General features: G+C 55.3%; 3 protein-coding genes across 3 annotated transcripts; 1 reads left to right on the forward strand and 2 right to left on the reverse strand.

Moving 5' to 3' along the window:
• The first annotated feature begins 504 nt into the window (after nt 1–504).
• On the forward strand, nt 505–3,105 carry BZA05DRAFT_187676 (ankyrin repeat-containing domain protein). The gene has a single exon (XM_051479372.1). The coding sequence runs from the start codon at nt 795–797 to the stop codon at nt 2,844–2,846; it is 2,052 nt and encodes a 683-aa protein (XP_051335420.1). The 5' UTR covers nt 505–794; the 3' UTR covers nt 2,847–3,105.
• Nucleotides 3,106–8,195: 5,090 nt separating this feature from the next.
• BZA05DRAFT_411424 (uncharacterized protein) lies at nt 8,196–8,534 on the reverse strand (the record flags this gene model as incomplete). Its single annotated transcript, XM_051484995.1, has 1 exon — nt 8,196–8,534. A coding segment is annotated over exon 1 (239 nt), but the record flags the coding sequence as incomplete, so codon positions are not given.
• Nucleotides 8,535–10,433: 1,899 nt separating this feature from the next.
• On the reverse strand, nt 10,434–13,110 carry BZA05DRAFT_439339 (uncharacterized protein). The gene is made up of 10 exons (XM_051486532.1): nt 12,725–13,110; nt 12,546–12,660; nt 12,479–12,510; nt 12,149–12,328; nt 11,677–11,802; nt 11,545–11,592; nt 10,981–11,072; nt 10,823–10,843; nt 10,691–10,785; nt 10,434–10,589 (listed from the first exon to the last, which is right to left on the reverse strand). Exons 1-10 carry the CDS (start codon nt 12,776–12,778, stop codon nt 10,537–10,539), a joined length of 816 nt encoding a protein of 271 aa, XP_051335422.1. The 5' UTR covers nt 12,779–13,110; the 3' UTR covers nt 10,434–10,536.
• Between the last annotated feature and the right edge of the window lie 1,108 nt (nt 13,111–14,218).

Here is a 14,218-nt window from a genome sequence, read left to right on the forward strand (position 1 = left end):
CCGGGCGTCGCACAAGGCTGCCAGCAGCGAGGGGAACACCTAGAGGGATGGGGGTGGTGGGGGCGGGTGAGTGACCCGACTCCGCAACAGGCCGCCTACTGTGCATACCAAACACCACGCCGCGCGCACACCGACCTATCGTCCGTCCTCCAACCTTCGACCGCTTACATACAAGCTGCCGTTTCCTCGATGAATCGCCTCTCGGTTCCCGCATCGGTCGCGGGGCTACTGCGGGCCAGCACAACGATCATCAGTGTTATCTCCGCCGCCGTCGACGCTCCCCGCACTGCGCGTAACGTGCATGACGAGGTGCAAGCGCTGCACGCGATTCTCCGGCAGCTGGACGACTGCATAGTCGGCCGTTTCGCCGAGCCGGAGAGCATGGCGCGAAAATCGCAGATCTATGTCAACGATCTGGTCGTTACTCTGGCCGGCTGTGTGCGTACTGTCTCGGATCTGGATAAGGAGCTTGGGGGTGTAAGGGCGGCTGGCAGCGGCAACAGTAATAGGCCTCAGCGTAGGCGCTTGGAGGGTGCTAGGTGGGCCGCGGAGGATCCGGATATCGCAAAGATACTGCGGAACCTGCAGATGCTCACGATAGCTTTGAGCTTGTTGCTGTCGGTGTACACATGGTTAGTCCTGGGTCCTCACCGATGTGTGATGGCAACTCCCATACCTAGGCGACACCCAGCCGTTTAAGGCGGATTGATGATCTCTCTCCCGTCCAGCCGTTGCGTTTCTACGTATCACTGCTGACAAAGATTAGTACTTCAACGCAAAAACTGCAAGACGCCATGGCAGAACTCGAGCAGTCTCTGACAGCTGTCAGGAAGACGTTCCCGGACGTCGCAGAGCCCATGATAGCAGGAATTCTAGCGGAGACTAGGGAATACACCAAGGCGTGGAAGAACGATTCATCAAGCTCTTTCGAGACCACCGGCACGATGGATTCCAAATGGTCCCAACGTACTGGGCTGAGCTTGGCGCACATCTCAAAAATATCGTTCCTCTGTCTTCCTATATCCATTTCGGAACTAAATAATGGTTACATGTATGCCCAGGAGAAATCCAGCGACAGTGTGGTGCAACTTCGCAATATCCGGAGTGCATGGCCCTCTGTGGAAGGACTTCAACGGCTACGGATGAGCGGCAGCACCATCACCACCGTTATTCGACACCGCTTCACACCCGTGAACGAAAGGGTCACTGCGTTGCATGATGCAGCTCGTAAAGGAGATAACGCCACTGTCGAAGCGCTTGTACACAGGCTGGGCGTCGATGTAGACTCCCGGGATTGGGAAGAAGAAAGTTCGGCGCTGCACAGGGCAGTTGTTTCAGAGAAGATCGATACTGTGCAGTTGCTGCTCGAACTCGGGGCTGATATCGAGGCCACGGAACCCGACGACTGTACACCGCTCCATCGGGCGGCACAAAACGGACAAACAGCTATAGTGCAGCTACTACTCCACCGCGGTGCCGATATCGAGGCTAAGGATAACGTTGGTTCCACGGTGCTTCACACGGCCGTTGACCATGGGCGTGCAACTACAGTGCAGCAGTTGCTCGACCACGGTGCCGGCATAGAATCGAAGGACAACAACGGTTGGACATCACTTCACCGGGCTGCCTGGAAAGGTCATCTACATACAGTAGAGCTGCTGCTCGACCTTGGGGCCGACATCGAGGCGAAGACCAACAGCGGTCACACGGCATTTCATCGAGCAGCTTGGAACTGGAACACTACGACAATCCGATTACTAATCGACCGTGGTGCCAACATCGAAGCTACGACAAACCGCGGTCATACGGCGCTTCGCCGAGCTGCCCTGAATGAGCTCACTAGTGGTACAGTGCGGCTACTGCTCGCCTGTGGTGCTAATATCGAGGCAAAGGGGAACAACAGTCATACGGCGCTTCACCGAGCAGCTTTGGACGGACACATAGCTACAGTGAAACTACTGCTCGAACTTGGTGCCGACATTGAGGCCAGGACCAACACCAGTCACACGGCACTCCACCGAGCGGCCTTGCACGGGCACACCACTATAGCGCAGCTACTTCTCGACCGAGGAGCCGACATCGAGGCCAAGGCAACCAACGATTGTACGCCGATCCACCAAGCGGCACAGAGTGGGCACACAACTACATTAAGGTTGCTGCTCGAATGCGGTGCTAACATCGAGGCTAAGACGAAAAGTGGTCGTACGGCCCTTTACCAAGCGGCCCAGGGCGGATACACAGTCGCAATACGGCTACTTCTTGACCGAGGTGCTGAAATTGAGGCCAAGACCGATGAGGGCTTCACGGCACTGCTCACAGCGGCCTACGAAGGACACGGAGCGACAGTGCAGCTACTGCTCGACCGGGCTGCCGATACTGAGGCTACGACGGATCTGGGCTTTACCGCGCTGCACGCAGCGACTCAGAACGGGCACATAGATACAGTACAGCTGCTGCTCGACTCGGACGCCGACATTGAGGCCAATCAGAGCGGCAACTGGACACCGCTTCACCGAGCGGTCCAGAACGGACACATAGCTACAGTGCAGCTACTACTGGACCGCGGCGCGAACATTGAGGCCAACGCCAACAGCGGCCACACGGCGCTTCATCGAGCGGCCATGAACGGGAATCTAGCCATAACCCAGCTGCTGCTCGACCGTGGTGCCGACATTGAGGCCAAGCAGAGCGGCGATTTGGCGCCGCTTCACCTAGCGGCACAGAACGAACACACGGTTGTAGTGCAGCTACTACTCGACCGCGGTACAGACATCAAGACAAGGGACAAGGACGGCCGGACACCGCTTCACCGGGTGTCACGTGATGGGTTCCCTGATATATTGTAATTGCTACTCGACCGCGGAGCTGACGTCCAGGCCAAAGATCAGTACTGTTGAACGCCGCTGCCCCTAGCTGTAGAGAATGACAATCATGCCGCAGCACAGGTGCCGCGTGGGCTAGAGGCTATAGACACTAGTGGCTCCAATACGCCCGTGCTCCCCATCGGAACTTCGTAGAGAGACCCACGAGGTACGCCTGCTGGGGACATGGACTGACTACGAGACCACGTGATACACAGTACATAGTAGTAACATTAGTAGTCGTACATAAGAGTTGTGGCAGTCGCAGCGGAGGATCGGGATGGGAATGCCGTAGGTACGTGCGAGTGGGAATTTCTTCCGTACTCTCGCCTGTTGAATAGGTATTTGTATATTACATTCGCTGCCGGGTGGTTCGAGATCGCTATGCCCCACAGGACTCCTAGTAGTTAGCTGCCCCCCGGCTGTGACTGGGAGTTGTCTGCCACCACCATGGGAGGAGGGATGTAGGATAGATGGGCGATCAGATAAGATAGGAGGATGAGCTAGTCAGATCGGTGTATCCGAATGGTAGGGAGAGCCGAACTAGCCGGATCGGGTGGCACCAAACGTTCTAGGCAGCAGAGGAGAGCCATATTCGATGGTTCTTCGAAGTTGAATACAACCCCAACTTTTCCATCTTGTTTATTTTCACCGTTCCCTCTGCCGGGCTATGTCATCATACCCGCAGTACGCCAGACATGGAGCCGTACGATTAGCCTTCGATATTTTGAGAAGCGTTCTGCACACGATTTAGGTTCGCAATCCGCCACCACGTGCACCACCGCCGCCGCGTCCGACGGACTCGGTGTGCCTTCTGGCGTCCTGCCCGATGTGTCCAAGTGCTCCGGCGGGTTTTCAAAAGAAACGTTGCCAATGGCTGCATGCCGCTCGTATCTAGCTACCGGTACCGCTAAGCCACGAGGCTCCTAGATAGGTGTTTCGCAGGGCTGTGCATCTGCGGGGAATATTGTGGTATATAATGACACTGGATCTCTACCACCAGCCGGCGTCCAATAGGTAGCTCACTACACACCCATACTTTGGTTAGCAAGTCATGGACCCTCTTTCGGTTGCAACGTCAGTTACGGGACTATTGCAAATCGGAGCAAAGGTCATCGGGCTCCTTTCCACCACTATCGACGCTCCCAGTACCGCGCGTAACGTGCTCGCCGAGGTCAAATCACTGCACGCGATCTTTGGCCAGCTGGAGGACTTCATAGTCCACTTCACTGAGCAGAGCATGGCCCGGAAATCTAGAATCTACGTCGAGGATCTGGTCGCTACTTTGACGGGCTGTGTGTGCACTTTCTCCGAACTCGATAAAGAGCTCAAGGGCCTCAAGACCGACCACAGCGACGATCCCAAGTCCAAGTTTGGTATCTGGGATCGCGGCAAATGGGCGGCAAAAGACCAGGATATCGCGAAGATTCTGCGAAACCTGCAAATGCATAAGACATCTCTGAGCCTGTTACTCGGCATTTACACATGGTAGGTCCAATAATTTCCGGTTTATCCCCCACCTCTTATGCCCCATGACCGCGTGTATGTACATGCTACAGACATTTACGGTGTACCTTAGTTCGTCGACGCAGCAAGTGCAACGCGACATGGCCGAACTGAAACGATTCATGACGGCAATCATGGAGGCGAATCCGAGCCTCGAGGCGCGCATGGTGGATGCTTCGTCGGGGGATGATGATGTATCCTCGGTTCGTTCCCGAACTTCGATCCTCTCCACAATATCGGAAAGGTGCTTTCGCCATTTCTCAACCGAGCATGAGCAGACTCCGGTTGAGAATGGAGTGAATAAACAGGCAGCCGGAAATTCAGCAATCGGCTCTCTTAGGAGCATCCGAACGTCGGATTCTAGGTCGAGCCAGCTCAGTGGGCTGAGCATGGCCCAGATTCCGAACTTATCGATCATTTGTCTTCCAGTAAATATTTCCGAGCTGAACAATGGCGACATGTACAGCCGGAGCGGGAGGGAAACTGGTGGCCGCGTGGCCGGAGAGGGGCTCATTGTGGGGCAATTGCAACGGCTTCGAAAGGGCAGCATCAATCTTACCACCTCAGTTCGATATCACATGACACCCTATAGTTCCAGGACGTCTCTGTTACACGCCGCCGCTGGCAGGGGAAACACCATCGCCGTCATGTCGCTCGTACAAAGTCTGGGCCTCAGCATCGAGGCCATAGACACCACTGCAGGAAGAACTCCGCTTCACTTCGCAGTCATCAACGGGCATACCGATACAGCGAAACACCTACTCGACCAGGGCGCTGACATAGAGGCCGAGCAGGCGGAGGCGTCTCGGAGGCCGCTTCACTTAGCGGCTTGGGGCGGACACACAGCTACAGTGCAGCTTCTTCTCGACTGGAATGCCGACATTGAAGCCAAGGAGCTCCACGGTTTTACGGCGCTGCAGTTCGCGGCTCAGATGGGACACACAGCTACAGTGCAGCTACTGCTCGACCGAAATGCCGGCATCGAAGCGATAGATAATGACTCCTGGACATCGCTTCACCACGCAGTCAGAAACGGACACACAGCTACAGTACAGCTTCTGCTCGACCGTAATGCCGATATCAAAGCCACGCGATTCGGGGGTGCTACGGTGCTGATCGTAGCGGCACATTACGGATCCACGAATACAGTGCGGCTACTGCTCGATCGGAATGCCGACATAGAGGCCAAGAATGACAAAAGTTATACGGCACTACTCGCAGCGGCTGGAGACGGACACACAGCTACAGTGCAGCTTCTGCTCGACCGGAATGCCGACATTAAAGCCAAGGAGCTCCACGGTTGTACGGCGCTACAGTTGGCGGCTCAGATGGGACACACAGCTACAGTGCAGCTCCTGCTCGACCGGAATGACGACATAAAGGCTACGACGAAAGACGATTTGACACCGCTTCATCTGGCAGCCCGGAACTTTGACCCAGATACAGTGCAGTTACTGCTCGACCGGAATGCCGACGTACAGGCTACGACGAAAGACAACCGTACACCGCTCCACGAGGCTGCCGCGTACGGAAGATACAAGACATTGAGGCTATTGCTCGATCGGAATGCCGACATAGAGGCCAAGACCAGCCGGGGTCTCACAGCACTGCTCATAGCGGCTGAGGGCGGGCGCATATATGCAGTGCGGGTACTGCTTATCTGGAATGCCGACATAAAGGCCACGGATAGAGACGGCTGGACAGCGCTTCACCTGGCGGTCCAGAGCGGACACACAAGTATAGTGGATGAACTGCTCCGCCGGAATCCCAACATAAAGGCCAAGACCAGCCTGGGTCTCACGGCATTGAATATAGCCACTCAAAAGCGCTATTCAGATATCGTGAAGCGACTGCTCAAAGCGATTGCTGCCATGGAGGAGTGAGACCGACGATAAGTACAATTTGTCGCTGTTTCCCTTGGCTGCCGTTAGCGGGAACGCGGCTAATTGCTACTGGAATGCAGGTGTGCCAACGTCGAGGCATAGTCCAAGATCGGTTGAAGAGGGCGAAATAAGAGGCCGGATGATGGCCGAGAATAGGAGTTTTATGTAAGGAATGAAGATGTCGTTTGGGCGGATAATTTTTGGGGATGAGGTGGAATGAACGGTTTCTCTAGTTATCCCACGAGTGACCAATCATGCCGCACACAGGCGGTCCCTGTGTCCCTCCGACCCCGGCTGGGCCGTATCGACCCTACTCTACTCTGTGGCTACTCAAAGTATAGTACCTAGCTCCGCATCCACTACAGGCTGCGATTGACCGTTCGCCTTTCGTACTGCCGCTTCGATCCGCTTCACATCAAGTTCCAAGGGGGAGGGAGGGCACAGAGGAACCGAGGAACAGCCTGCGCTGATACCCACGCACGGGCGAGTGCGTGGAGGTACCCAGGGATGCCGAAGCGAATACGCCGGTTGAGATTATATACTCTATGTCCTGTACGATGCACACTCGACGCTCCGAGTCCGAGTCCGAGTCCGGGTTGCGCGAGTGCCAGTGCGTGATCGCGCCGAGGGGTTGGACTGGTTTTCGCGCGCTTGACGCCGTCCGGGAGGAGGAGAGAGGATTCGCACGAGTTGAGTGCCCCAGGGCCGAGTCCGTATGCACATACTCTACATATCCTCCGCCAACCAAACCAGAGTGCGATCGCAGCGGGCAAACAGCATCTTCACACGCAAGCACTCACTCTTTTCCACAACTGGACGGGACGGTCACGAACCCCGCCCGATCCGACACAAGTTACAACCACCACCAACGCGCGTTTGGAATGCGGCGAGGCATGGGCGGGGTATGTATCATACAGGTTGTAAGAGAGCCTGGTCCAACGCGACCAGTCATCTCCCGCCAGCGAGGAATGTGTTTGGATCGATCTTGAGGACACGGGACACGGGACAGCGAGCGAGGGAGGGAGGGCTGTAGCTTCTCTTGGACGACAGATGGTGGGTCTTCTGATTCGAGAGTGTAGCCGTGGTTCTCGGCGCAGAACATACCCCAGCCCTGGGGGGCCTTAGACATGATGCTTATCCGCTTTCACAGAGCAGCTAGAACTATCCTGGAGCGAGAACGACCCCCCCCCCCCCCCCCCCCCCCCCCCACCCTCAATCCACTGGAGTCCCGCCGTCACATCATAGCCAATAGGTAGCAGCCAAAGAGTGGAGGTGGAGGGGCGAGACGATACGATACGAGGCGAGCCGCTTCCCCACTACCTACTCTAGAGCAGCTAGCCAGCTTAGCTAGCTGAGCACACTCGCAGCCCGCCCGTACTGCACTGGCACTGCACTGCAAATCTCACGGTTCAAGATTCTCAGCTCCGACGCTCAATCTGCTGTATTCAGAGTAGTGCATGAATGTGCGCAACGATGCGCAACAATAGATAGAGAAGAGGGAGGGGAATGGTAATGGAGACTAACTAAACGGAGCGGACCAGTGTCCCACATCCGTGCAAGATCACGACAACCACAACAACAGCTCGGATAGCGGCTTGCCTGAGACAACTAACAAGCGGCGACTAAACTCCACCTCCACCACACCTCAGGAGCCCCGCTCGGGAGTGAACAACGGGCGAAAAGAAGGAAATCACGTCCCCGACGCCCGTGTTACGTCGATATCTAGCGGCAACGATATGAAACAAACGCACATTACCACCTACTGGCAGCAGTACTGCGCCCGTTGACGCGAGGCGAGATGCCCTGACCTTACCACATACCCACATATCGACCTAGAGTACATACCCATCTCATCTCCAGCATCCGCGCGCCAGGGTGAATTTCTGGGGAAGCCCAGTCCAGTGCAGTCCAGTGCAGTCAGGACGCGGGCGGGAGGGGAGGGGAGGGGAGGGGATGGGAGGGGATGGGATGCATGCGAGATCTAGTTACTACCGAGCAAAACATGGAGTATGATAGTAGATAGAGATATGATCCGCGCGGCTGAACCCATGGACAGCGGGCTTACGGTGCAGTTGCGGGGCGAGAAAACTATAAGTCCCAATGCGTCAAGGTGGCGTCTAGCAGAAGCAAAATTGCACTTCAGGAATGTGGAGTGCATGCATACGGTATCTACACACGTACATAGAATACACATGGGCATGGGCATGAGCACGAGCACGGGCATAGGGTGGTCAGCGGGGAGGAGCTGGGTGCATCGCGATGGTTCTGATGCCTTTTGGCGAGGGTTTTCACCATGAGAATTCCAATTACAAGTCATCCAGAACTAGACTCGGCACTGAGCAACATCTGCAAATTTCGCTGCGAGTGTGTATGTGCGTACCTGCTGTAAGTACCTGTACATTGGTACTTGTGATTTGACCGGTGTTTGTTCCCGTGAGCAGATATCTCCCATACCATACCAACTATATACATGCACGCCCTCGCCAAGTATGTACTTCAGAGACACGCAGAACCCGGGAACGAACGGCAGAGGAATTCGTACAATACATGCATACATAGGATTCGACCTCTTGAGCGACTCACAGCCCATCACTCCGGCCTGGAACCTGGCGAGGCAGATTCGACTCGATTCGATTCGCCAGGCGAGGCCTCGCGAGGCCTCACTTTTGGCCCCCAACGCGCAAGTTCAACGCCCACGGATCCGAGTGGTTCGGATTGACGAATTGGCGAAATTCAAAACTCATGCAGCATCCGTGCCGATGTGATGTGATGTGATGGGACAACATGATACATATCTCAGCTACATAGGTGCGGACGTAGGTAGGTGGGCTAGCGATCAGGCGTCCCCCCTCCCCCACTTCACCTATAACATCGAGCCGGCAGGGAAAAACGAACGAACGAACGAACGAACGAAAGAACGAACGAACGGATACGGTATCTACGGATGCAGTTGGATCATGACAGCTCACGCCATGTACTCTACATCTCAACATACGTGTATGTAGCTACCAGATACCTATGATAGGTAGAGTACAATTAGGCTACCGTTTATCACACCCGCACCTGCACCATCCGTGCCGTATCATGTATGTAACTAGAGCTATGGAGACTCGTCGCATTGATCAAGACCATGGTGGGCGGCCACGACCGCGACCGTGACTGCCCCCAATCCATCATTATATTGCGCTACATATGATAGTTTACATATAACCAATCGTTGATCATCTTGCGTGATTTCGTGCTGCAATAGTTACAGTAGTTAGCGAACCCCCCTCCCCCCGTCCCCCACCAGGCCCCTCCCCCTACCCCCAGCTCTGTAGAATAGTATAGTAAATACCAACAGCTCCGTTAAGTAGAGTTCCAACAGCTCCGTAGACCAGGTATGTATCCAGAGGAGAAACCAACAGAGCTCAACATGTTGGATCTATCTAACATCTCATATCATATCATATCGCGTTCCGCCTTGTCCCGTCCCGTCCACTTCGACTTGAATTCGCCCCATCTTCTCTCACCCTCACCCCCACCCCCATCTCCCCCCATATCCATATCCATCCTAGGTACTCTACTAGTTATTAGAGCTAGTTAGTAGAGTTAGAGCCGACAGGCACGCGAGGGGTGGCGACTCGCGAGAACGCAGACCGACCGCAGAACGCAGATTAGCGAGCCTCGCATTCGTCCTCGTTCCCTCGCTTGGCAGGCAAAGTGCAAAAGGAAGAATGAACGAATGGCGAGGGTCGATGAAGCGCCCTGCCACTGTGCCAGTCCGTGTCGTGGAAAGAAAATGAAATGATTTTGCGAGTCCGTCCCTCGCAATGGGGGCGGAAGATTCTTTCCGATACTCTGCACAGTGCACAGTGCACACGGCGCACTCGACTCCTGCGCAGGAAACCACTCCGTTTGATGGACCAGCAGGCGCCTTCGACGACACGACGACAACGACGACAACGACGACGCGAATGCGTGCATAAGTGAGTTTATGCACTGAGGAGAGCAAGACTTGCAGACTTGCAGACCCGCAGAGCGTATGCATCGAATACATATCTCCAGTAGAGTACAGTAAATCCCGACGCGACGTGGAGTCGTGGAGTCGTGCAGTCGTGGACTAGCAGGACAGTTTCTGCACAGCGGGCGCTTAGAAGTTATCTAGAGCTCGGGTCCGGGTTCATCCATCCATCCATCCAAACCATCCTTCCTTCCATCGTGCAGGCAGGCCCTGGAGCTAGTTGCTCGTAGAAGTAGTTTAACGGGCCACGAGAAAGCTGCAGCACCAGCACCAGCAGCAGTACCTAGACCGGCGGGCTGTGGAATCTGGATTGTTCTTCGGGGCGGGGTACGCGTACTCTACATACACAGAGTACATGAGAAGGGTGGGGAGGGGGAAAACGGTATGTAGCGACTGATCGCGAAAGCTGCTCTAAAGCTAAAGTATATCATACTTACATTGATGCCTATTTTTCCTCGGCGGCGGCAATCTCACGATACCGTACCGCTGATGCGCTGATGCGCTGTTAATGCCGATGCGGATGATGCATAACCTACTACCTACGGAGTATAGGAGGTATGTATGCATACCTCTTCTGTTGTTTGTAGTATCTAGTGGTGGTGGTGGTGGTGGTGGTTAACCATCGGCCGTGCTTGCAGTCTGAGGAAACAGAAACAGAAACGCACACAGAGAAACAGAAACGCACACAGAGAAACAGAAACGCACACAGAGAAACAGAATTGCATACAGCACAGAATCCCAGACGATGATGATGCAGCTGTCTTGTGCTTGCAGCGAGTGCTCACAGAACAGCGAGTTGCCCAGAAAAGTAACCTCGGTCTTTTGGTCGTCGGTCTTCGCCGCTCACGCGTCGACATGACGCTAGCGAAAACAAAAGCAGCAGGCACTTCCGGTCCCACCGGTGAACAGAGCAGAATAGGTAGAACAGAACAGGACAGGAAAGAACAGGAATGAGAAAAAAAGAAGGAAAAAGTAAGTCGGGTCGGTGCCCGGGTGAGGAATGGAGGGGAGGGAGGGGAGAGATGGGGGGGAGGGGGCCGTCTCGCTACCAAACATTACGACACATAGATAGAATGTAGATACCGGTCGGCGGTAGATGTCTGTTGGTTGTGTATGTGTGACGGCGTGACCTCTTTCTGTCATCAGCTTGTGAGAGTGCACTTTTGTTTGCGATGGGTTTCGGGTTCGCATTGGTAGGTGGGTACTTGGGTACTTGGGTACTTGGGTACATGGGGAATCATCGTTGCTTCACCGGTACCCCAGTCCTCCAGTATGTATTCCAATACCGCACCATGCCCTCGCTCCCTCGCAGAGTCTCGCAGAGGCTCGCACAGTCTGCCTGCAGTATCCATCATAGTACCCGTAGAGCTGGACCGGTGTCCCCACTCCAGCACATCATGAGACTCCGTCCAGCTGCACGTACGTACCCGCCGGCAGCGCCTACGCCCTCTTTTGTGTCTTTTGTCTTTGACAACGGCCAGTCGTGCCCTCCCCTCTGCGGCGGCAGTTCCCAAGCACAGGCTCCGTGTACCGTAGCTGCGCCGCTGCGCTGCAGGGTCGTGGAGAAGACAAGCAAAAGAGAAGGAAAGAAAAGAGAAGGAAAGAAACGAAAAGCACACAGCAGCAGCAGCAGCAGCAGAAGCACAAGTTGTACGGTGGTATGGACGGTGGTATCCGTGAGTTACTGCATACCTATGATGGGTGCATTCAAACTTTTCTCTGTGCATATCATATGTCAATATGCGGGGCCTGTGAGCGACTCGAGTCTCGGGTTCGTTTGCTCGCCGCTCGATGCTTCGGCGGCAAATACTCAGCTTTCAAGAGCAAAGAGCAAGAGCAAGAGCAGAGACAGGGCTACTGACGAGCGTGCACGGTTATTGACTACACGCACGCACGTAATCTACCGGTGCCTTCTCACTCGCATCGCTTGGTTGCTGCTTGCTGCGTTGCTGTACTCGATCGGGCGGTTGCTTCTTGCTTCTTGCTTCTGCTTCTTGCTTCTGCTTCTTGCTTCTGCTTCTTGCTTCTGCTTCTTGCTTCTGGCGCATGTGCTTTGCTTCGCTGAAGCCTGAAGCCTGAAGATGCATCGCACACCGCACACCGCACACCGCGCACAGAGCAGTGAGCGCGCGAGAGCTCGAGCTCGAGCTCGAGAGAGGAGCAGGAGGAGGAGGAAGGAAGGCAAGGAACCGACCAGTCCAACCGGCACCTCACCAGCAACCAACCAGCAACTCCCGTGCGCTCTCCACCGTGCACACTGCAAAAGCTTGAGAGAGGGTGCACACTTCTTACACACATTCCGCACCACACCGGATCGCCTCACCTCGCATCGCATCGCATCGTATCGCCGCCCAATTTCCTGGTCCTCGCCATGGCATGGCATGGGCTGCTCTGCTGCTCTGCGGCGCTGCGAATGCGAAGCATGAAGCCAACATGATAGCACAACCACTGACCACCGACCACGGACCCACCTGTAGCGCTTCGGAAGAATTTGCGATTCCCCCCCTCAGTAACCATGTGGCCATGTGGCAGTGTCAATCGGCCACACCGCGACGATAACCGGATTACACCCGCACCGCAGTGTTCAGCCCTGACCTGCTTTGCGCGCGACGAGGCCAGCAAGCAGGCCAGCAAGCAGGAAAAAAAACAAACGGACTGGAGCAGTGGAGTAGTTACCTTGTGGAGCCTTCGCGGTGCCGTCGCTTGGAGCCACCCAGAACCGGAGTTTGCAAGTACCATACATGCAATACTCAGATCCTGCCCCATGTCTTCGATGACGTCCACCTCCCCCGGCGCGATGGGATGGGACTTCAGCTCATGCCATGGCCAACTAAGGACTTATCGATATCGGCCCCAGAGTTCCTTGTCCATGCCCATGTCCTGGTCCATTCCTTGCCCTTGCAATGTCCGTGTCCATGTGCGGGCCCATGTGCGGGCCGGGGACAGCGGCCTGCGGAATGGAGGCGCGGGATGGAGGCGCGGGATGGAGGCGCGGGATGGGCTGCGGGTTGGGCATGCTTTATCGGTTCTGGATTTAGGCGCACCTACTCTACATAGTAGAGTACTACATACCGTATTCCAGAGTCTATGTAGAGTGCAGCACAGCGCGGTAGGCAAGTACTTCTCACTTCTTACATACTTCCTTATGTAGAGTACCGGTAACTACTTGATCAGTATGTACTCGAGGCTGCATATCACAAATTCACATTCACAATCACAATCACAATCACAATCACAATCACAATCACAATCACAATCACAATCACAATCACAATGCCCCACCACCCTTCGCTGTTCCCCACAGCGCATGGAGGAGGAGGAGGAGGAGGACTGCCGGTAGATTCTTCCAGCACCCGCCGCCCATACATATCCCATATCCATCCGTATCCATCCATCCATCCCACGCATGCCATCTGCGCATGCATGATGATCGGAACGGAAGAACCCCCCCTCCCCCCTCCCAAGCCCGTCTACCGTCTCGTCCACTGGCCTGTGGACTCTTGAGCGAGTAGAGTCCACGCTCGCTCGCCGAAATCCCGCATCCCCGCCGATGCAGCAGCAGCAGCAGCAGCAGCAAACGCCGAGCGAGCGAGCGAGCAGGTAAGGTAATCAATCGCCGGCCCAGTTATGGCAATCCCGGCAGCAATCGAGGATTTCGCCGGGTTGCCGGTACGGTAGCTCTCTCTTTCTATGTATGTATGTAGCTAGATGTCTCTAACTAGATGTCTCGCGGATAATGGATCTGGTTTGGGAAGGGCGGGTGGCAGCAACGGACCGAACGGGAATGAAATGAACATGGAAAACATCATGACGGATATCCGGGCGCGCCGGGAAAGACGGAGGATCGAGAGTGGAGCACTCACTCGCTCGGGTCTGACTACGACTACGTCAGTGAGCTCTCTCTCTCTCTCTCTCTCTCTCTCTCTCTCTCTCTCTCTCTCTCTCTCTCTCTCTGTGTGTCTCTA

Source organism: Tricharina praecox (assembly GCF_024521635.1).
Source record: "Tricharina praecox strain CBS 144465 chromosome Unknown BZA05scaffold_35, whole genome shotgun sequence".
Classification (NCBI taxonomy): Eukaryota; Fungi; Ascomycota; class Pezizomycetes; order Pezizales; family Pyronemataceae; genus Tricharina; species Tricharina praecox.

What these genes read in the sequence shown, in the direction of transcription:
- BZA05DRAFT_187676 (XM_051479372.1), top strand. Translation starts at nt 795, where the DNA reads ATGGCAGAACTCGAGCAGTCTCTGACAGCTGTCAGGAAGACGTTCCCG.
- BZA05DRAFT_439339 (XM_051486532.1), bottom strand. Translation starts at nt 12,778, where the DNA reads ATGGCCACATGGTTACTGAGGGGGGGAATCGCAAATTCTTCCGAAGCG. An exon ending in ATCGTCTGGGATTCTGTGCT is followed by an intron (nt 10,844 to 10,980) that starts GTATGCAATTCT and finishes CACCACCACTAG; the next exon opens with ATACTACAAACAACAGAAGA. An exon ending in GAGGAAAAATAGGCATCAAT is followed by an intron (nt 10,590 to 10,690) that starts GTAAGTATGATA and finishes GTGTATGTAGAG; the next exon opens with TACGCGTACCCCGCCCCGAA.